This window comes from Lichenostomus cassidix, chromosome 2 (assembly GCF_008360975.1).
Source record: "Lichenostomus cassidix isolate B80296 chromosome 2, HeHo_3.0, whole genome shotgun sequence".
NCBI lineage: Eukaryota > Metazoa > Chordata > Aves > Passeriformes > Meliphagidae > Lichenostomus > Lichenostomus cassidix.
This window is the reverse complement of record NC_139482.1, coordinates 37,415,365-37,439,883: the sequence shown is the minus strand read 5'-3', so window position 1 is coordinate 37,439,883 and position 24,519 is coordinate 37,415,365. Positions and strand designations below refer to the sequence as shown.

General features: G+C 35.4%; 1 protein-coding gene across 1 annotated transcript in view; it reads left to right on the top strand.

The window, feature by feature from the left end:
• Nucleotides 1–24,519, top strand: part of ZNF385D (zinc finger protein 385D) — a 470,254-nt gene that overhangs the window by 80,163 nt on the left and 365,572 nt on the right. The window contains exon 2 of the mRNA XM_085051080.1: nt 4,727–5,005. Within this exon, the coding sequence (XP_084907206.1) occupies nt 4,727–5,005 (279 nt within the window). The remainder of the gene's footprint in view (nt 1–4,726; nt 5,006–24,519) is intronic.

Genomic DNA, 24,519 nt, shown 5'->3' with positions numbered 1-24,519 from the left:
AGGCATAATTTTTTTGAGAACAAAACACCTGAGTTTATGCTTTAGTCTGTTTCCTAGTGAGATGACTCTCCATAGGCTTTTTTGGTGAAATTTAGTGTCTAGGAATAGAGTCTAGGAATGAGTGACTGAGATGCAAACATCTGCACCTTTGATGATTGCTACTTAAATGTCTTTCACAGTTTTGAAAAGAAATAAGAGAAATCCCTGAATATTGTAATTAGTGTACTTTTGTCCTTAGTGCCCTGTCCATATTTTCTATCCTTCAGCTATTACAGGAATGTATTTTTTGTAGCAACCTTTTGGGAAGTAGACAAGGAAATATGCTTTAAGATGTATAGAATCAGAGAATGGTTTGGGTTGGAAAGGACCTTAAAGATCACCTAGCTCCAATCATCCTGCCATAGGAAGGGAACCTTCTGCTAGACCAAATTATGCAAAGCTCTACCCAGCCTGGCATTGAACCCCTTCAGGGGTGAGGAGTCCACTATTTCTCTGGGCAATCTCTTCCAGTACGTCACCACACTTAAAAGAAGGAATTTCTTTTCCTAATACCTAATCTGAATATAACATTCTTCAGTTTGAGGCCATTCCCCCTTATCCTATCACTACAGGCCCTTGTGAAAAGTCCCTCTTCGGCCTTCTTGTAAGCTCCTTCAGGTACTGGAAGGTTGGCCTAAGGTCTCCCTGAAGCTTTCTCTTCTCCAGGCTGAACTGGGTCATTCATCAGTGGCAAGAGGTCTGCATTCAGTACAACTGACTTAGGTACACAGTGGTCACTGGGATTCATGTACTCTGTTGGCCTCCTGAATGTACCCAACATGTTTGAGTATTATCTGGACAGAGGCAAAGTCACAGTGATTGATATTGTTTTATGCTGATAAGATGGTCTGAAAACAGAAAAATTAGTTGTAATACAAATGAGCAAAATGTCCTTTCAATTTTTCTTGAATAGAATATATGCCATTGGTTTGCAGCTAACAAGGTAAGGATTGTTTCAGGGAACCTTGAGATGTTTTATCCTTTACTTTCAAGCACATTTGAGAAGAGAAATCCCCAGGAAGTAGCTATGTTATCTAAGCTAGCAACCACCACAAATTGTAGTTGTGCTGGTTTTCCACGTGGGACAGTTTTCTACTCCACAAAGCTATAATGTCGTGCAAAGTTCATTTTACTGGTAAGCATCATTGAGCCAAAATTGAGTTCAGAGCCTCAGGGAAAAAAACTGTAAGCATTTATCCAGAGTGCTATTTAAATTGGCATGAAATTTTGGGATCTTGGTTGCCTAGTTCAGTCATTTCTAGTGCACTGCAGACTTCATTAGGGACCCGAAAATTGAGAAGCTAGCTTGGTTTTACAGGGGCAAAATAGTTATCTGCAAAACTGATAACTTTAAAAGACATGTAGTCAGTACAGTCAACATGAACTCTATAATATGATAGCAGGAAAAGAGGGTTTTTATTTAAAGCCTATCCACATATTATCGAATCAATAAGACACTGATAACAATCAAAATTGCTTTTAAAATTAAGATTATAATGTGTAGGGTTTTTTTCTAACCATAGTCCATGCAATTTTCCAATAGTATGAACCATTGTTTTCCTCACCAATCAAAATTGCTGCCTAAGCATTTTTACTCCAGAAATTAGAAGTTTGCAATGATGCATACATGAGCTGAAGGCCTGTTGCTTTCATAAATTAGACTGCATTGTGTGTTGGTTTAAACACTGGTGTACTTTTACAAGATTTTATGAATTTGATTTTTCTCCCCCCCCATTTTTAAAAAAATACTAGTTGGAGTGGTAAATTGTATTTTAAAAGTACGTCAGCACGTTATACTCAAATATCTTCCCTTTCTAACCACTTGCTATCTTTATTTACTTGTCCATTAAGAAATATTGAGCAAGATTGGCTCAGAATGTTTTAATTGGAAACTCTTTCTGTTTTTAAAAATTTTGTCTTCATGTTTTTGATTTTTTCTTAAATGAACCATTTTTTGTCCAACCAACATAGTGAATACTGCTATGTATGCTTGCTTTACAGCAAGTGGTGTACAGGTGTGTCATATTTCAGTTAAGTCCTTTAGCAGTGCCACTATATATTCAGAAATCACTGTGTATCTGTGTATGTGGTAAAGAAAATGGTGGTGGACTGTAGCGTAGTATGTATTTCTGAAACTTTTGTTTTCGTAGTTGTTGCCTAAACTCCAGTTATAAATTATCCCCTTCTTCCTCCAGATTTGAGAGTTACATGGAAGTATACAAAAATGTATTGCAGCTCTAATGACATTACATACTTTTCTAATGAAAGCACATGGTAGATGCACAAATCACTTATTTCCAAGGTGGAATTTCCCTTATTATTTTATTGTGCCGTTATTGAGTGTGCATTTTGTATTATTGTTTTCTGGTATAAGAATGCAAGACAGATTCTATATGCCAAAAATAAGACTTTCATGGATTAAACTGCTTTGATTGAAATATTAGAAGGATGTAATAACATGCCAATACACTTTATTAGGCTGTCAGTTTATGTCCATAAATTTTTCAAAAGGAATGAGACATGCATACACATAGCATACAATGTTTAATTTACTAGATTATATTTACTTACAAAGTTACATCTTGGCTGGAAAATCTGTTTTATTGTAGTAATCTTATGCCTATATTGCTAGCACTATAGGTCTGGAGATATACTGTACTTGTAATTTTAAATTCATACTGCTCTCTAGTGGGGAATGCTTTCAGTGCAATAGGTTATATGTATATATTAATGCACAACATGTATATAAACTGGGGTTACGGAACTGCTACTGGCAGCTACACCAATTTGGAAAAAAATAGTTCTATTGTGGTAGCGATTTAATCCTTATACTGCTTTGATTGAAGATGGAATTTACTAATTTAAAAGTATTTTAGGCAGATGAATCTTTGGAGTGAACAGTATCTCCAGCAAACTCCAGAAGGCTGAGAGGGTGATAGATTTATGCTGCTTCCTTGGGAGAAACCTCCTCCTTCAGTTAGGAGAAATATGCTATAAATCTTCTATTGAAAAACCCCAGGTTTTCTCTTAAACTTCTACAGTCTTATAATTTCTTTTGGGACTTTTGTGATTTGTAGGCAAAAGTTCATATAACCACTGTTGGTATAATAACCTTGCTTTAATAAATAACTGCTTCCATGCTGTTTTCTTTTTCTCTCTGTAATTTTGCTTTGGAATGAACTGTTTATCCTGCTTTCCCATCTCTTGCTTTCAGCAGCTACAATCCTAGATAAGAAATGACTATACACAGAAGATGAAATAATACTGACAGAGCTAGTTGTGTGAGGTTTTAATCTACAGCAAGTGCAGAGGTTCTCTCAGGCCTGGGTCTGTACTTTCTTAAATGAAATGGGATTTAATTAGCATAAAAGGACATAGATAGCAATTAGATAGCAAGCAAATCTGAAAATGGAGATTGAAGCTAATTTGAATGTTGGTAGACTTTAGATTTGCATCTTTAGATAAGTTTGTCTTTGTGATTTGATTGGAAGGCAATAAATACCTTTATATCTTTGGGAGGTCTGGCAAAAAGTTAAGCTGGTCAAATTTAAGACATTTGAATCTACCTGAAGAATGATTTGCAGTATTTTGTTGTAATCACACCCAAATCTGAAGGCTTGGTTAGACTTGTTTTTAGATACTGAAACTTGTCTGGATTTGGCATTAAAGACCCATTTTCTTGTGTCACTGTAATAATCTTTTTTTTTGTCTCTAAATTGATTGATTTGTCAATTAGAGACCAAATAGTATCATTGTATTTAAAGCAGCAGTAATTTTGTCACTCAAACTATAGATTAGATTCTTTGTTTAGACCTTCATTTGTTCACTAAGTCTGGGTGAGCAAGCAGTTTAAAAATTTATATGGTATATAAAGGTCTCATCAAAATGCTAAGTTGATATAGCATTTTGCATTCCTTGAATAGTAAATCAGGTTTTCAGTGCTCCGAGCATTTCTTCACCTGTGCCATTTCTGCTCACTTTTAATTGCAGGAGCTCATGGTTGCATTGGTTTCACTTGATGTTCTGCAGATGGGATTATCTTCTCATTTCTGTAGTTGTTTGGTATCAGCCGAATCTAAGTTTACTATCCTTTGGTTATAATCCTGGGAGGTTAAGATAAGAAACTAATAACATGTTTATTTGTCTTTGAACTTTTCTAAATGAGGAAGTTATGAAATCACTAGACTTGGGCTTGAAAGCAATCACAGGAAGTGGAGAGGAGATGACTGGGGTTGCTAAATATTTAATAAACTCAGGGGTGAGGTCTGTGCATTTAAACTCATTGAACTAATGTATTAGGGAGGTATTTTTTCTTCTGTGAATGATATCTTCTTCCCCTTTTTGTCCATTGGCTGCAGGGCTGTTTCTCTCACTTTTTTTTTTTTTTTCTTTTTCTTTTTTTCCCCAGTTCTTGCAGTGTTTTTACCCTTTCTTAAATAAGTTATCACAGAGGTGCCACATCCATGTCTGATGGGCTCAGCTTTGGGCACTTGACTGTGAAGTTAGTCAAGTTACATAGAAGAATTAAAAAAACTTTAACAGAAAGCAAAATGTATGAGTGGAAATATAATGTTAAAATATAAAATACAAAAAATTTTCGCTTTTCAGTGGTTTGCAGATGTTGCTATCTTGTCCATATTATTTTGTGTCTCATCAATTTTCTCTCATTTGTCTTTTTCCTTCTCAGAAAATATGAAGAAGCCCTGGAGCCCCGATTTACCAGCTGATAACCAGTCATACAATTCAGATTTCACATCTGTCGCAGACCGGGAAGGTGAGAAAGAATTAGCACCTGATGGCACCGAAGAAAAGAAGGAGAGAGAAAAGAAACACACCAATTTCACTTTGTGTAATGTTTGTAACATTCAGCTAAATTCTGCTGCTCAGGCACAAATCCACTACAATGGCAAATCCCATCAGAAGAGGTTAAAGCAGCTCAGCAATGGGAATCTCAAAACTGATAATGGTAAGCATTATAATATATAGACCTTTGCCATGTTTTGATCTGAGAATTGCAGCAATGTGCACTTAGTTGATATATATGAATCAAAACTTTTTTATTCAGACAGGAAATTCTTTGAAGTTCAAGCAAAGGCTTTTGGTGACTTCGGAGTGCTGGAGGTCACCCCCAGCATGAGCATCTGGCAAATAGCTAAACATATACCATCTGTGTTATTAAAAGAGTTTTCATTTTATATTTTGTTTACATAATGATGTTGATTCAAATTCTTTCTCATTTCATTTGCATTTTGATGGTTTTCAGCATAATCAGTGATATTCCATATTTCACAGTCTACTAGAAAGCTTATCCTTGTTAGGGGCGTGTTTGCTTTTAATGAATATAAGGTGGTTATGAAATAAATTGAAACAAGTACATTACACAGAAATACATTCACAAAGTCATTTCCCTTTAGCATGCTTATGCTGGGTTCAACCCATAGCTAACATAAGTTTGTTTAATGATTGTGGCTGAAGTCAAACAGAGATAGGACAAAGCTTATTTTGACTTTAATTGATTTCATTGACAGCTTTGGGCAAAGCACTTCGTAGTAGGTGACAAAGTCTTCTATCATCAGGGTGAATTGTGATCCTCAAAGAAAAACACAGTTGTGGCTTTTTGTACTAAGGCAGATTAGATAATAGAGGAAAATTATGGCCCCCAACAAGAAAGAGCAAATTACCATGTTACAATTTCCTCATTTCATAATAGGTATTACTCAGCTTTGCTGCACCATGTGTAGAGTTGTATTGCATTGTTCTTTCTGCTTGTGTGCACCATGTCAGAGAAATGATTGTCTTGATATGATGCACGTAGGACTTTCAGGCTTTCTTTCTCCAGATTGTACATGTTGCTTAGTATTTTGTGCCTTGACTTGCTTCCTGCCCACCTGCACGGGGATGTGGAAAACAATAATCCTTAGATAGAACTTCATATCATTATTTTAATAGTCTCTGCTTTGTTCCCTCTTTAAGAGTGGGGAATAACATGGATATGTTGCCCAAGTATGTTGGAGTGAGTGCTTTTCTGTGTATGAGGTGATATTTATTCCTGTAAAACACAACAATAAAACAAATAACACCCCCATAACATTGATCAATACAATTAATTTTGTCTTTAAGTGGCAGGCAGGACTGCAGCACTTGACAATGTTTAGAGTTCAGGCTTATAATAAGAGCTACTACCATTAGTTGAAGCTGGGGAAATGCATAAAGAAAGATTGATTTCCTAATTGATTAAAGGTGCAATACGGTTATCCACAAATGCATTCTTTCTAAAACCAAATAAACACAGTCTAATTTATTGCTATCTTTGGTTAACGAGAAATTGTTATTGTTATTATTAGCACAACAATTTTGCTAATGATAGAATGATTTTTTCTGCAGTTCATTTTTTCCACTTTAATCCATGGTAATGAAAGAATTAGTAATTAAGCAATGCTGAAATTAGTACCAAAGAGCTTCAATCATGGTTCAACATTTTTATTTTGGAGAGGCTGAGACTAGCAGTATAGCAACATATTTCTTATTTCCTCCTTGAAAGTATCCTATGCTGTGTGTAGCTGCATCCATTTGTGATCAGAAAATACCTGATTGACTAGATAGTTTTTTGTTTCAAAATGCAGTTATTTTGGAGGGTTATGTGAAACTTAAAGATTTTAAAATCTGGCAGATCTTTGAATAGCATCAAAAGTAGTGCTCCACTAAGAGAATAATGTCGGGTATAACGAAGGGATTTTTCCCATGTCACGAAGTTTAGTTCTCTTCAACTGAATGTTATAAATTAGAGAGAACAATGTTAAATATTTTTTGCTAGAAGTTAGAACTGAATTAGAACTGAATATTTGAGTAACCATCCTCCCCGCACTTTGAATAGAGATGCTGTTTGAGATGCCTTTTCTAAGTCAAGTAGAAATCAGAACATGGCTGTCCTTTTACAATAATAGGTTTTGTCATAACTTGTATATCTGAAATATGGGCAGTGTTTTTTGGACAAATGATTGTTTTGTTGATGAGACCCCAGCAAGCTCAAGTGACATATGACCATGACTAAACAAATTATGACTTGACCAATTCTGTTTATCATGCACATGTAAATGGCTTTTTTTGAAGGTCATTGATGTAACTGTTAAACAAGCACAGCACTGTTCAATGTATGTCAGAAGGATACTTTATTTAAGGGAATGGTATTTCTTGTGTGGAAGTCTGATTGTCACATAAGACAGCTGTTATGCTTGATGTGCAGGTTGGTGACATAATTTTAGAGACAAAATTCTGCTGTAAATTAGAACTATGTAAATCTTCTGCTTCATGCATTATCTTCTGAGGTTTCATCCTCATAGTTACTCATTATATCTCATTAAATATGAGTGAAATAACTGCATTTTGCACAAGGAAACTTAATTTCTAAATACAGTGTTTCATGAACTGTACTCTCTGTTGTATATACCTTTGCAATGCTGGGTGCTCACTTGGAACTATGTGGAAAGACTGGGAAAAATATTGGTGTTGTGATTTCTCATTTTGTTTCATCTCCAAATTATTCCCACAAAGCAGATTAGGTTTGTGTGTTCTGTATCATGAGAGGATAATAGAAAGGGAGGATTGATTAATATGAAGCAAAAGCCCATGTCTTGTTCCAAAATAATTTGCAATGGACTGCTGAACAGAGGTAGGGTTCAGCTGTATTAGCATTTGACTGTGTAATTAGAGTTGTCATGCTACAGGCATCACCTTCCAGCTGTGTGAAGTATCTTTTGTCTGTTGGATGTGAATAACAGAATATTTACTATATTGGAATACCTAATTTCATAAGGTAAGGTGCTTATGCACAAAGCCTGTTAACATCTGCAAATATGCCATCAGTAAATAATGTGCATTGTGGGGTTAAAGCAGTGTTTCTTTGCTGCTCTCTTGGTGTCTGGACTGTATTTGAATAACCAGACATATTCTGAAAAGTTTAGCTAGTTGCTTCTCTGGCTGCTTGGCAGCTTTGCTGTATGATACCCATGTGGCTCCTTCCTGGGGCAGAGCAACCTCAGAGCAGCGACTGTGCAGCCACAAAAGTGATGTGAACCCAATATTTCTGCGCCATTACTTGGTACAGTGATTTGTGATGACTTAACAGGACATAGTGAGACATCAGCACTTCTGTTACTGCAGTGTATGTGCTTGGGAGCAGCACAGTTTTCTGTGTACCTTCCTCCTGATAATTGCCTTTTATGTCACTTAAAAAGACTTCTCACACTGTCCTCATTACACCCTATAAAGTATTCTTTTTATTGGTGATTTTTTTGCCTTTCTGTTCTCATGCATGCAGTGGAAAGGTGACAAGAAAGTCAGTGGAGATTTTGAGTATGTTTTGGGTTTAAAAGAGGGCAAAATGCAGTTCACATCTGGTCTGCTGACATTGCACTGCTTCTCATAAAACCAGGCTGGACACTGTGGAAAGAGGTGACCTCTTGTGGGAAATCATTTATTCTGACCAGCAGGAGCAAAAGTCACATTCTCACTGACAGAATAGAAAAATAACTGTGGATGCAAATGTATAGCAGTACCAGAAAGCTGATATTTCTAAAATTTTATGTAAACCAGAATTTCTTCTGTGTATTCTTTTGTGTAAATTGCTGAATCATTGTGAGTGAATGAGGCATGGTTAGGACAAAACCTAAAACTGCTTTCTTCTGCAATACTTCCTACAATACATTAGATAACAAGTGGGAAAATAATGAAGGAGGTGAACAATGTCACAAAATTAATAGAATTCCTTACACTTTAAAAACTGATTTCTGAACCACTATTCTTTTGAAACACAGGAGGCAGTGAAGCATTCTGTGGTAGTTTATTTATCTAGCTCTCTAAGTTCATAACCCAGACCAAACTCTATCCAGCTTAGTATGTTTTATTTACTATCTTTTAAACTAAACCCGACTCCAACTTTTTTTCACTAAAATTTCATTGAAGTAAAATTTTATTTTATCCTCAACAAGGACATTGAGTACCTGAGAGAAAGAAGCAAAAGTATCAGAATTGAATATCTTTATTTTTTCTCCTTGCTAATTTCAAAAAGCAAATCTCTTAATTCAGCACTAAATATTGCTTTAGAATATATAATAGTTTGATTGTTTTAGTTATGTTATGAGTATTATGAAATATGCACTAAAATATGAGGAATGTTTATTGCCCATATTTTGTTCTTTTTTCAACCTCATTCAGTGTTGAATGTAGTTTCCTATAACAACTCTTGAGATGGCAATTTCCTTAAACCTATGCACTAAATTTTTTGCACACTGGTCAGAGAAAATATTTAATCCTTTGCACCTTTTCTTTTGCATCCGAATCCTGATTTTTACTAATTTGCAGGTAGGAAATACAGCAGATTTACCCAAACTGCTTGCACAGTTTCGTTCCTTGTGCTTTTGTGTTGCTGCTTATTTTCTGTCTCTGTGCTGCCTCTGCAGTTTACATCTGTGCTATCAAGTGGTAATTGGTCCACTGAATAGCATGATTGAATTATAAAAAATATAGGAGCCTATAGGACTGTAATTATTAATTATGGATAATTCTATAAGAGGTGGGGGATAAGTAAAAATTTATGTGTAAATATACTTAAAGTATATTTACTTTACGTATATTTTTTGAAGTTTTTTGAAAGCTCCTTGTTTGAAGTTTCTTGTTCATCAAGTGCATTGAAGAACGTGCTTATGTCTTTTGTTGAAGTATAGTATATATCTTTTGTTGAAATATAGTTCTGGTCTCAACTAGCAAATTCCCTTGTTTTTGACCATCTTAACTGACAACTGAATAAAACATGCTATAGAGGCTTATTATCAATCAAACTATTTAAGGTGTGTGCAGAGTCTCAACTATAAAGAACATCTGCCCAAGGTCTAAAGGATCCTCTAACTGCAGATTCAAAAAGTTACAAAGAATTCAGTTTTTCTGCCCGAGTGTAAGGCTGCACAGATTCTCTTTTAATGCCCCCGGCTGTATAGAGTGCCCTCCTTTTGGTACCATCTTGAATCAAGATGCTTAGTAAATTGCCTTCATCCAAAGGACGTGGATGTTTGTCATGAGAAATTCAACAGTGACAGCTGAAACAAGTCGAGAAGTGGGTCCTCCTTTGTTGACTTTTAGCAAACCTGGAGAAGGTTTCTGAGAACTGTGTGAAGACAGTGGGGGATGGAGGTGTCCTCAATAGCTCACAAAAGCTGCTGCTATGTGCAGATTAGAGGGTGGAAATCTTCATCCACTGTATTCCCGCTTTCTACGTTTCATCTTCCATAGTCACGCATCTTACTCTCCACGTTCCAAATGTTGTTCTGTCACAATTTGTCCTCTTTGGACATTTATGACCTCATGTTTTCAGGCCTTTATGGTGCTCCTAGGTGTGTAGCTTTTTCTTCAATATTGAGTTATAACTGCCCTTTATGTCCTCAAATCTGTTTTTAAAATACACTTGAAAAAATGGGACAGCTATTATCTTTCTCTTTGAACTTCTGCTTAGCGTCAGCATAGTGTCTTTCTAATGACTTTTTTCTTTTTTTTTCCCCCCCTTTTTTCAGGCTAGAATGTGTCATGCAACCTATTTATCTGGACTAGTTTGTCTCTCCACTTAAAAGTTAACACTGTCTAGGGAAGTGATGTCTTCATGTTTTAACTGTAGCAGGAATATTGATAATCAATGCTAAATTAGCTGAATAAGGTTCAGTTACTCTGAGGGAAATGTATGTCCATCTGTGTTGTTTCTGAACTGTGTGAGGTGTTGGTCTGCCATTCTTTGCTTCTCCCTGAGTGTGGCACCATTCTCATTTCTGAGAACGATGGCATTTGATCTTGCATGTACAGATAACAAACTGTTGAAACCTGTTTTGCAAGCTCTCCATTTAGTTCTGCTTATATCACTAGGTCCAATATAGATTATGATGACCATGGCTTCCTTCCAGACCTTCTCAGTAACTTGTCTTCTTTTAATATGATGTTTTTTTTCCCTGCACTGGCATCTGGTAGGCAACAGATCTTCTATGCGTCATGACAACGCACTAAGTTTATCAACATTTCCCGGTATTAATTTCCTAAGAGCTAGCTTTTCCCATATTCAGTTGTTTTCTTACTTCAAATATAGGCCTGTGTTCCTCAATGAAGCTGTAAAACAATAACTTTGTACTTCCCATGTAGCATTACTTTTTTAATTTTTAGGATATCACAGAATCATGCAGAATTTTTGAGCTACATCTGAGTAGAAGAAAAAAAATAGTAAATATCAAAAATGTGAGACAAATTTCAGTACAGCTGACTATTACTTATTCATGGCTTTTTCTTCTCTGATTCAAAATACACTGTCTTCCTGATAGTCATGTCACTGAAATCTTTAGTTAACTTTGTATCCTCTGACATATTTCTCAGTAGGGGAAATATATCTCAAGATCGGAGATATAAGACCGGTGCCAGTGAAATTAATTCCAAAAGCTGTTGATTTCAAGAGAAGGAGGCAAGTTCCTTACTCTGTTGAGGAAATTAATTAATGATAGGTGTGGTGGTTCAGTACAAATCATCGAGGAAGCACCAATTCTAGTCTACGGCTCCGCTACTGTGGGAGTGAATTAATCTGTAAGATATCTTTCCTTTGTTTCTCTCATTAATGCTTATAGGTTAGCCTGGCTGGAGCCCCCATGCAGAGAGAATATATATATTTATAGGCATAATCAAGATTTCCCCCCAATTTTTCCATAAATATGAAATTAGAGATCTGTAAAAATACACTAATTTTAATCAAAGCAGCTCACTTACTAAACTAATACTTGGCTCTGTAATATAAAATTCAGATTTTTAAAATACTTCATTAGAAATTTTGTCAGGAAAATTTTTGTTTTAATTCAAGCCCTCCCTGGTGGGGATGGTATATAATTTATTATACAGAATATAACAGTTTTTTGATTGTAAAAGCAATATTGAAAGTTTCTTTTTTACAGGCTTTAGCAGCATAATTACTATTAGATTAGTATCAAAACCAAGACAGAGTCTCTCTCTGTGCTGAATTCTAAAATGCTGTAGAAGAAAGTAAGTGAGTTAATAAAGAATTATTTTGTTATCAAACATTTTATAATCTTTAAGCAATTTCGTTCATAATGAAGAACAGTGAAAGGAAAACTGAAAACATAAAAATTATTCACTGCGGTATTTCGACTACAGTTGGTTAGTAATTTTGTCAAAGGTTATTCAGAAACTGAATTTTCTTCTGTCGAACCTGTCCCATTTGGGAACATTTAACAACTCATCTGTCCCTTTTTGGCCAGAAGAACTCCATTCCTGCTTTTGATTAATTCTCATTCCATCCCAAAAGAAGTAGCAATATTGTTAAAAAGTGAGTAAAAATTCCCTTCCACTTTCATTCCTGTTCTCAAACTCAATAGAGGTTTGAACCTTGACAAGCTGCATTGTGAATTGATGTTTTTTCCACTTGGCAAACACAATAGAATTCTGTCTTTTTCTTGGTCCACAGTCTTATCTATTCTGATAATGTCCTAGCTTTTCCTAGGGTATTGTTTTGGTTTGCATCTTATTTTTTAATTATTATATTGGTTTTTTTTTTATTTGGTCATCAAACTGAAGAAAACCAACTGCCAAAACTTGACCATCGTTCTGACTCAGCTTAGCTCCATTTTCCCCATGTTTGATACAGCAGCTTTGCCAAAAACAGACCTGGGTGCCCTTGTGGACAAAAGGTTGAAGTGACTCATTAACTGCATGCTGGGGCAGTTCCATGCCCAATTTTGGACCCCCAGTACAAGAGAGACATCATTGTCAGGGAGTGAGTGTGGCAGAGCATCACTCGGATGGGCAGGTTGCCCCAGAGCGCATGACTTGAGAGAGGTTGACAAGTCTGGTTTTATTTACCATGAAGAAAAGAAAGGCTCATGGGGGATCCTTTTGGGGTCTTCACCTTCCTTGAAGGGTTTTTAGATGGAAGATGGATGTATGTGAAAGGGCAAGAGGAGAGCATTGCAAATTGCAGCAAGGAAAGTTCTGGTTAGATACAGGGATGAAAGCATTCAGAACTTCACTGTAAAAGTGGGTAAGCACAGGAATAAGTTGACCAGACAGGATGTGGAAATTATTCTCTGGAGATTTTAAGAAGTCAGCCTGATCTAACCTTGAAATAGTTGAATAAGAGGTTAAGTAAATTCCGGAGATACTTTTCCGCCTGAGTTCTTCTAAGGTTTGGTAGAAAATACTGGGAAAACTTCGGTTTTAAAGAGTCAGAAGCCTACTTGCTTGATTTACATCAGGCAGAACCTATATATATGTATATATATAGCCAAAGGCTTAGGTTTTTCTTCATAACTATGTGTTTAAAAAGGAAAAGTAACCACAAAAATTCCTCTCTGAATATCAGGGTGCTGATGGTATTTGGCGGAAGCAAAACAAATGCAGTAAAATTTGTATTCTTTGAAAGGCTCTGAGATGTAAAACAAGCTGTTGAAGCCTTTTTTGCTATCTTTATTTTTTCTTCAAATTGCCTGTAGCATGTTCTCGGAGCTGCTGTTAATCCATGTTACAGTCTGTCTAGTTAGAGATTACAAAAATAAAATTCTTGTACTTTAAAAGAGGAAATCTAGGAACAAAGCTGCTAGCATACATGGATCTTGTTTTTAGACCTTTATTTCTGTCATTAGTGGTGACAGAGGGAAGAATAGATGCTGCAGGATGCAGTAAAGAACATCAGATACTATGTTGTTCAATGTTGTTTTAAGACAGATGTGATCTTCATAGTGGGACAATATTAATAACCATTCAAACTTTACTTTTCTTAAAATAAATTAGCTTTTAATCTAAACCATTGAAGATTTCAACAGTAGACTCTGTCATGAAAACGCTGGTGTTATCAAACAGCTCATTAAAATATTGATCCAATAGTTGATATTGAATTTGTTTGTGGGTTTTTTTGATTTTGTGTGGAGTTTTGTTTTCTGACCAATCACCTCTTATCACGAAATTAAATTACTAATAAATACCATCCATCAGTAAAAGAGTATTCCTAATGTTTTAAAATCCTGAAATATTTAAGAAAAAAGCACTGCCATAGTAATTTACTGTATTGTATTTGATTTTATCACTGACTCTTTTGATGTCAGTGGCTCTTGTCAAAACCAGATGCAATGGCCTTAGGAGCACTCCAAATTAAAAGATTGTGGAAACAACGTTACAGCTAAAGAAAGAATTACTAAATTAGTTTATAGCTGGCATATAAGTTTTAGTACTATTCAAAAAAGAAAAATTTTAGTTTTACCAACACTTCAATTTTTTTGCAAGCCAGAAGAGTTTATTTCAAGAGATTAACTCTCTCTTAATTTCAACTCTGTGAGACTGTGTGTTATCAATTACTTTTTCTTTTGGTACAGGCTAAATTTTTTAGTGTAGGTTAGTTTAACCTGTTATATGCCTGTAAAATTTGTTGTAAGGGAAATAATCTGCTTATTTGCTATTTCTTTTGATATTGCACACAGCCTATCCTACAAAATCCATTGACCACGTTAATGAGAGTACTAGAGGATCAGGCTAAATTTGAATGTTTGTGCTTCTGAGTACAACAATTATATATTCATACACACATAAACCCCAGTTTATTCTTAGTCTGCATGGGAATTTGTTAGCTGTTGGCTAGTTTGGCAGAAAATTCCATTGCTGTGCTTTCTAGGCAGTGCATTTGTACACCACGTGCTGATTAGCCCAGAGTCCTGTATAGTAGTCAGCAGTTAGATTTTAATCTTTAAAAGTTGTAGTCACTGCTGGTTTTATTTTTTTGCTTAGTTGTTTTGTGGGTTTTTAAATTTTTTTTTAAGAGTTGCAGTAACTTATTATTTAAAGGAATTTTCCAAATTGTATGTGTTTATTTCGTGAAATCAGAAATCATATTCAAGATGATTTCAAATGCATCTCAGTAGGAATAGAGTTTTTCAATGGCTCCAGAAAAATGAGTTATATGTCTTCTAACTCTGTTTCTATTAATTTTTATTCCTATGCAAATTTTATAATCCAGAAAACTTGCTCTTTCACGGTGTGATGTATGGTTTTTTGTCCTTTCTTAAATATTTATATCCTTCTATTCAATATACTCAAGAAAGCCCCTCACATGCAATACATTAGTATTCATATTACATTACAACTGATATAAATCAACACATAGCAAGAATAGGCATTATTACTTCTGACAGATCTCTGGAATTATGTTAGTTGTTGATGGGGTTAATGAAACATTGTATCTATATGCAAGATTTTTTTTTTTCTCCTGGGAATATGGTGTGGTATAGTTAGTATGCAGTGCTATTAAGATATCCCTCCTATATTGTAGTAAAGATTTGTATTCCTTTCTGTAGCCACTCTTGTTTAATTTATTTGGGGAGTGATCTTAGTAATAGTAATAGTAATAATTCTTTCATCTTTTGCCAACTGTGGATATTTTATGAAGTGTCATCATGGAAAGCTTGAGTAGTCAACCTTATCTGATCCCCCAAGTTACCCAGAAAGAGACTTGTCACCCTGACTTACCGTTTGTGGATCTCCAAAGGATTTCTGGTTAATGTGTTCTGACAGAGCTCTCCGTGCTGCACAGTTCACCTGCTATAGATATTGTGTTCAAATGTGCCGGCTGAAGCACCATGTGCAAACACAAAATGGCAGAACTGGTGAGTTAATAGAACAGTTTCTTCAGAAAGACAAGGAGGAGATGAAAATAAATGATACCTGCTTCATCCTTTGTGAAACACTTTATTATCAAAGGAATAAAGAGTTCTTGAAACCATTCTCAGAAATACATACACAAAGCAGAGCAGGGTTTTGAAATGTGCTGTTTGTTTATTTTGTGTACCAAATGAGCATAAGGCTCCTTTTCTCTTGATACTGTGTCAGGTTAAAAAACACCCACTGTGACCCAAAGAAACCCTATGGAAAAGACAGACTATTACCCATATTGAGGGCAGCAATCCGGCCAACCGCAGCTTCCTACTAGACCATTTTGCTGTAACAATATGGGAGGTTAGGCTCATACTGTTTTACCTCATGGAAAACTTTAGAAGGCCTTCGTTTCTGTGGAGAAGTGCTCTCTTTGGTAGTAAAATGCCCTTTACAACACCCCGTGAACAGTGGCACAAACCCTGGAACAAACTTATATTTATGCAGAATGAAAGGGGATCAATGCTGCAACATGAGGAGACTGGCTAACAAGGGGACAGTAGGATTTGGATGGGGCTCAGTCAGTGCTTTTTTATGATTTGGTGGGAAAATCAGGCATGAAAATTAGTTTTTATAGCATGGTATTAACTTGCAGAGGTAAAAACAAATATAGGAAATTATTACAATGAGTAAATGAACAACTGTGGGGATGACTATGGAATAGGGGAGCAAACTGTTTGTCTTGCATGTTGAAGTAATTGAAAACCTGACAAAACAGAATGTATTTTGTTTCCTGACCATCTTGAAGCCATTAAAGTAATTAGCATAAATTTCCATAGAATTCATATGTCACATTAATTTGAATGCCTGGTGCATACATCTCCTACTCAGATGGTGGGCTCCTTCTGCCAGACGCCGGCAGGTTGGTGTAAATTACCCACCAGAAACTGGAATGTTCTTTCATTGCAAGCTGACAAAGAGAAAGACATATGCACAAACCCAATACTCTCCCCAGATCTGCCACTCTCTCCTTCCTTCCTCCTTCTTCTTCAAGGAATCCTGGGAAAAGAATTCATAATCCTTATCTGAGAAAGCTTCAGTGAAATGTTTATCTGAGGATTGCTTGATTTTGATCAGGTTAAAGACTGCCAAGTTCAACTGTGGCACTTCTCAATTTTTTGATTCAATGATACTTTAATTTTCTGCTTTGTTTTTAATCCGGACTCTTAAAATAATGCTTCCATACTACATAAGGTAAATACAAAAATAAAGTTCTTCAAATTTTATTCAAAAATAAAAACTGTAACTGTTTCAAGAAAAGACACTTCTGCATTGTATATTTTACCCCTTCTAAATACTAGCAAGATGATGCAATACAAAAACCACTTTTCTGCCTGACTCAGCTGAAAGATTTATCCCAATTTGTTTAATATTTTTTTTTTTAAACACTAAACTACTGAGCAGTGAATCACACATTTCTTCTGAGGAATTCAGGTCTCCTTGCATAAAGCCTTGGGTGAGCCCTGGAATTTTTCCCATAGAAATATAAAGCATACTTTACTCTTTGTACTCTATTAGAAGAAAAATATTTTGGAGTATAAAAAGACCCACAGTATATTTGTTGTGTTGCAGTATCATCAGTTGTTCTTCTATCACTAGTTTAATTAGATCATGATGTGTGTGGAATTTTTTAATACCATATGGTAATATTATATTTACTCTGTTGGCAGTCCTCAAGATGGGGATTCTGTTACCCTTATCACTATGTAAGGCAGAAGGAATGTGAAGACTCTAGAATAATACTATGAATAGCACAAGTTACTGGTAGCATCAAAAATTAAAATTAAGGTTTGTTGCTTTGGGGTTTTTTTTGTCTAAATTCACCTTGTAATATGCAGCCATTTTTCCTCTTTGCTTTTCTTTGTTGGTGAGCATTGGCATTCAGACATAACTTTCTATCAAATTAAATTGCAAAGAAATAATTCCCTTATAAGCTCCCTTTCAGCTTCATTACAAACTCCCTCTGAATACTGAAAGTGTTGGCAGCTGTATTTTCATGATGTTTACAGAATTGCTCAGAAGTTTACAGCTTCTTTTTTTTTTTTTTACCTTTTGTTCTTTGTGAAGATCAAAGCAACAAGTTTTTATTGTTCAGCAGTTGTTAACATACAAGACCTAATACTCCCACAGGTATAGTAGATTCTGACATCCCTGGCTTTTTGCAATTAGTAAAAAAAGCTCTGGTGAGTATTTAATTTACCTGGCAGTGCACTGGTGTTTGAAGCTGCTGCTGGCAAATTCTGGAAGGGTTTTATCTGAGTAAATGCTTGGGGGCTTGATCTGTGCTTTTTTAAATGCCTTTGGGAGGTGAGATCAGATGCATAAGAATGTGATTATGTTTATTTTTTACATGAATCCCACTGCTAGAATCCTTAGGGATTTGCTGTATCAAAGATATTTATGAGAATATTGCCCTTGGCTACAGTTTGAAAGGGAGCAATGTAGGACAGGGACAGATGAAGGGTAGGCAAGCTGGTGACTCTGGTCATAGAGAATGTTGAGAGCCTCCTAGATGTGGATGCCCTTTGTGATGCATAACACTCAAGCAAAATAGGAGAGTGAGCAATATTCTACAGTCACATTTCCACTTCAAAGGTTTGTTTGTGTATTACAGTTCCTGAATGTTCATAATTTCAGAAACAGCAAAGCATGACCAGGATTAGTCACGCAATGTATGGATTCAGTATAGGCTGTTGTCCATTTATGGCATCATCTTATTTGGAGAGCAGGATCTTCAGGCATGTGACTGTTATATTTAACCTTTGGTGTGAAGAAAATCTTTGTTATTTGGACATTTGAACTTCTGAGTTCTTTCAATTTTCCTGCTTTAGAGGGAGGAATAGGGCAAGAAAATGCAATAACATCTGGCAGGTTTGTCGCAGTAGTTCTTCAGCATGTCAAGGTTTAGGTTTCCCATGAGTAATAGCTAGTAGAAATGATGAAGCAAGAATAAAGAGGGGAGAATTGTAAAATCAACTTGTATATGAAGTTTCTTTTTCTGAGGGTGTATTGTTCTAGTATGAAGAAGGAATTATTTGTCCTCAGTTCAGCCAGAGATCTTGACCATTACAGAAAGTTGTTGGACTCGATGATCTTAAAGGTCTTTGTTAACTGAAATGATTTTATGAACTAGCCAAAGTGCCATTTAAACAAATTAAGAAATCTAGCATTTTTATTAACATTGCTGACCAGAATAGTCTCATAATCTGTTAGTTAGTAATATCCATCTGCTGATTTATAACATGCACACACATACAGAGGGTTTTAATTAGTTGCTGAGATAATGGATCAATCTCTGCCCCTTTAAATTTGCTGATTGAAAAATGAAGAATTCCTGCCCTTTAAATGTTCAGCTTTTGCAGAGGTTACAGTAAATCTCTTAATCTCCCAAGCACTTATTCTCCTCTGTGTTTTTCACAGACATTTATCCACAGGACATTCATTTCCAATCTGTATTTAAATCCAGGAATAACTGTGTGGGCTTTGAGCTATCTGCTTTCATGCACTGCTAATGGGCTCTACTGCAGGAACTCTGGATGAGCTGGGAGGTGGGGGAAGAGATTCAAACCATGTTCGGCTTCTATTTCAGCTTAAGCTGAGTCTCTGTTTATTTTCGGTGAAGAGAACATTAAAGAAAGCAATTATTTGGGGGCGATGGAAGGGCAGGAAAGATCCACAATAAAGGATTTATTTATTCTGGCTTTATAGAGAGCAGCAGTGTATCAGATTTTCAGGCTTACAATGGAATTTAGTTGAATTTAACTGCTGAATGGGGTGTGAGGATTTGAAACATATCCTGGATTTTTGTCAAATACTCTCAGCACCGTTTTTCATGTTCTGCACAGTATTTGTAGCCCAGAATTTTGGATGTAAATGGTCATAGCTTCACATTATTTTGTAAATGCACAGTTATTCAGAGTAGCATGTTTTTCATTACTTAGTCGATGCTTTGCAGTCACAATGCTGAATGGCCCATTTCTGTAAGAGAGATGTAGTATTAAATTAATATTATATTGTAAAAGAAAACACAGAAGCAGTGTTCTTTGAAGCAGTTACAATGAAGCTTCCTCTTGACCTTCTGGCATTTTCTCTCCTGCACATCAAAGAATTCGTTTCAGGTTTTTTCATAGCGTACTTAAAGAGGCAAAGTGAGGGTGATTGAAAGAAAATGTTCTGAGTAGACCTTCAGTACTGTATTTCCAACCTATGTAAAATAGCCTGAATTTGAAAACTATGCTAAGATATATCCAGAAGAATGTGTGGTATTACCCTTGAACATTAACGTTTTTTATTCTTCTTCAGTTGTTTTCTTCCCATCCTATTTTCCTCTCCAAGATCATTCTCTTCATTATTCCTCTTCTCTGTTTCCATTCCATGAGCCTTTCGCCAGAATACAATCCTTCCTCTTTCTCTGCAATGTATTTTCTGACTGTTATTTGCTAATCCATCTTTGCTTTGCTGTTTTGGTATTATAAACATGCTATTTTATCAAAGGCATCTAAATAGCTTTTGGGCAATAACAGCAAGATGCATTTCTTCTTTCTGGCTTATAACATTAGATATACTTTCAGTATTATTGGTATAAAGATTTGATGGAATGGTCATTATTTTCTGGTAAATGTGCTTAAGTTTTGAAATGTTACCTTTGAGAGCGATGATGAATCATTCAACAAAACATAGATTTTTGTGTATCTTTCTTAATTGTGTATTTTGGTCTCATGTGGAGCTATAAGTGAAAATAAATAGGCTAATTAAACGGTAATGCTTATTAAACTCTTGCCAAATTTGCTTAGACCCTCCTTCCTGGTGCTGGAAGAGGCTGACTCAAATTATCATAGCATGAGTAAACTTCTGGATAGATGGAGATTAGGAAAACATTTTGGGTCAAGTGCTGTGAGATGCTGCTTAACTCTTTCAGGTCAGATTAAGGAGTTCAGACCAAAGAGTGCATTGAAGGGAAGCAATAGACTTACAGCAGTTTCTTGGCCTCTCACAAGATTGCAAGTAATGCATTTGGAAAGGACTGCTCACTTGTACCAGTCTGAGGTTGGACTTATTACCTTATTGCTATGCATAACCTAACGAACAGATGATAATATGGTCTAATTAAGTGTTATGCAGCTACTTAGTAAACGATTGCCTGAACAAATTTACTAAAAGCATCTGGTGCCAGGAAAAGGATAGCAATGAGTCTGGAGCTTGCTTTTTATTTATGTATTTATTTTCAAATCTTAAGGGGTCAAAGCTCTGTCCAACAATTCTAAGTATGTCTCTGCGTCAGTAAATTTATACATTGTGGGTTTTCTTTTTCCCCTACCGAATTAAGCACTATTAAGTGACTGAACAGTGTTTTTTGTAACCAGGAAAGTATGTCTTAACATCATTATGCTTTTTAGATTATTTAAACGTGACCTGACATATAGGCCTGTGCAACAACCTGTCCTCATGCTGCAGATTCTCAGCTAAAACTAAAAAAAAGAAAAAAAGTCCAAGGTGGAATAAAGATAAAACCTGAGAAAAAAGTGATTTAAAATTTGTGTGACTTTGAAGTGGGAGTTTTCTAAATCTGAAAATCTGCTCTTTCATAAATTAGGTCTCAGTGGCTTCTTTTCAAAAACAATGAGTTTTTGATCACATCAAATTCTTGTTTGCTGTAGAATGCCACATGTTGCTGATGAATATGTCTGCTTCTTAGCAATAAAATTTCTTAATAGAATTGACCATAGCAATAAATAGAAATTTTCTGTGAAAGAAACTTGTTTAAACTAACATTTAACTTGCAAGTCATAGAGGTTTATACTGATGAATGGCCCATTTAAACATCAGGTGGACTAGAACCCAGATAATTCTCCTTCACAGTTTATTGAATTTAATCTTAGTATCTTAGGTTCCTGGATGTTACAGACATTCCTTTATTTATTGTTCCAAAGTAAATTTAAAGAAGTGACATAGAATCATGCACATCAGGAATTGAAACCTTCACAAAACCTGATTTTTGTCTCTCTTATTGCAAAGCTTACAGAAACTTGTGTTTCTGTCTGTTTCTCAGTTAGGAATTTAAGTTTTAATATTTAGCATTGAAGCTTAATTAATTTTCCCAACATTTAATAACTGCATTTAAATTAGGCTGGTTTTGATGGCTAATTATTGTGAATTTATGGCTGCCTTGACATTTCTAATACACCAATGATTACAGTGAAATCACTTAAAAACTTCCATACATTTTGTTTTCTTGTGAACTGTTTATTCGTCTGCTTTTGTGGGAGAGCACTGTGGCAGTGGGGACTGCAGGTACTCAGTGTGCTGCTGTAAGAAATAGTTTATATCAGCCTCTCATCTGAAAATTGTCTGATAGTCCAGCAGGCATTTTCACCTACTTGAAATACCAATGGGGAAATTAGTAGCTAAATAAAATTTCTCAGCCAGGCCAAATGCAGGTGTGGAATATGAAACACTCATGTGTCCTGACTTACTCAAACTCTTGCGATGAGTTTCTGGCAAGCAGAACTGGAGTGAGGGATAAATGATTCAGGTGTCAGTTGTCATGGCTTGCCTCTCTGACATTTACACTCCAAAGCTGGCAGGTAATTCACTTTACCAGTCTAAGTATTTTCATCAAAAACTGTGCTACTTATCTTTCCTTATACACAGCTTGCTGATGAGAATCAATTATGTATTTAATTAAGGCTTTTGAAAAGCAGTAGTGTAAAACTGGGTTTTGTTCAAGGACATTTATCCTTTAATTAGTTTCATCTGGTAATAACTTCTGACTCTTCAGCTTGTAATATATATTAAGCTTTTTCTTCTTAGCAGATCTGCTGTCATAAAATTCTGAAGAGAACTATGTTTATATTGACATGTTTCTAGGACTGCGAATGGAATAGTCAGCTATTTCTTCCCCCAAACCTTGACAAAGGAATGGTTTTGCATGTCTGCTTAAAGTAATTTTTCTGTGAACATTAGTTTGAGGGTTTTCTTATTGTTAAAACAATGACAAAAACAACAACAAAAACCCAAACAACCAAAAAAAATCCAAACCACAACTTCCCTAAGAAACAACCAACAAAACAAACACACATACCCCTTCCAACCCCAAATGGGACAAACCCTAAACTAAAGAAATTTTTTTACATGGTGAAAATTAAATGTTTTAATCCTCTTAGCATCAGAATAACTTACAGCATAAATGTTATTTTATGCTATGTACATTGTGTTAAGGATAATAACATAAAATTGCAAGTAGTTCCAGGTGGAAATTTGTAGCTACATCATTTCTTATAATCCTCAATTTATGAGATGTGAAGATAGGGTTATGAACTGGAAGCTACACAAGTTTTCAATACCAGCCATATTCATAAATTATTTTACTCTGAAATGTATAACTCATCTGAGGCTGAAGTGTACATGCCAAAAAATCATGGTCAGATACTCAGGCTCGTGCCAGTAAGCTGTGGTTCCACTCACTTCCACCAGCCATTCAGAGCTTTGTTCTCTGAGGATCTTCTGCTGCTGTACAGAGACTTCTGTCACTGTAGTGGCTTCTTGCTGTTTGTTGTTATCAGTTTTACATAGCCCATTTAGCTGTAATGGATGGATGGATTTTAAAACCATCTGCAGCTGCTATTAATATAATTTTTCAGTGTGTGTATTTCCACAAGCTTTTAGTGGCAGCTGTTTGAGCAGAACTCTTTTTGGTTTACTTCCTTTCTATCTAATTTTACAGTACCATTTCATTTTTTGCTTGTTTTAGGTAATATTTAACTATCAGAAAATGTCAGTCATAAAATTTAAAGGAAGTCCTTTGCAAATGTCCAGTGGAGTATTTGAATTTTAAAAGAAAGTGCTTCGTGTGCAATCCATGTCAGCAATTTAAAATCAACACAGTTTATTTTAGTGGTATTTCTGTCAAGAGCTTATCAGAAGTTTGAGTGTTACTATAAAAGCTCCCTATTTTTACTTTGATTATATGTGTGTGTCTTCTTCTGTCAAATAAAAGAAATTATTTACTGTAAAAGTTGTACTCAGCCCATATTTATAGGGAGATTTAAAAATACTCTTGCATTTTAACAACTTCCTGAACAGTCATATAGTGTACTTTCTCCTTGATTACTGTGTGATGTGTATATCTAGGTAATAGAAATACTTGCTAATTAATTAAAAGATTACACAAACTTAAGACATATATAGGTTTAAATGATTAGAGATTATTGCTGCATTTACACTTCCATGGAGAAATATTTTGCCTGGTGTGCATTTCTCTTCTGTTCTACAGGAAACAGCTTCAGTTAATGTTGTTAAAACTTGGGATATACAGGAAAAATCACTGACTACTTTAAAAACAGTTGACTAAAAATAATGGTGCTACTTATATTTGGAACAATAGAATATATTTGCCCATTTTTGCATTCTAGAATGGCTTTGGTGATTTTTCTTTGATGTGACTGATTTTCTAGACGTTTGTAGTACAGTGATGTCAATTTTACCTCTTTTAACTAGAGGTGGGAGTCCCCAGGAGAAAAAATAGGTTTCGTTGTAGTCTTCAGAACAATGGCATATAAGAAAAGGAGAAGTTTCTGGAAGTTAAAATCTTTTCAGCAGCAACTTTTCTCTCACAAGAGTCATTGCCTCTTGTTTGACTGAAACAGGACTCCCATGCTCAAGAAAAGGTACAAGTTACTGTTCTGAGCAGGTGACAAAGATTTTTTTTTCCTGTAATATTATTAGATAGTTTAATCAATCTATTTCCCATTA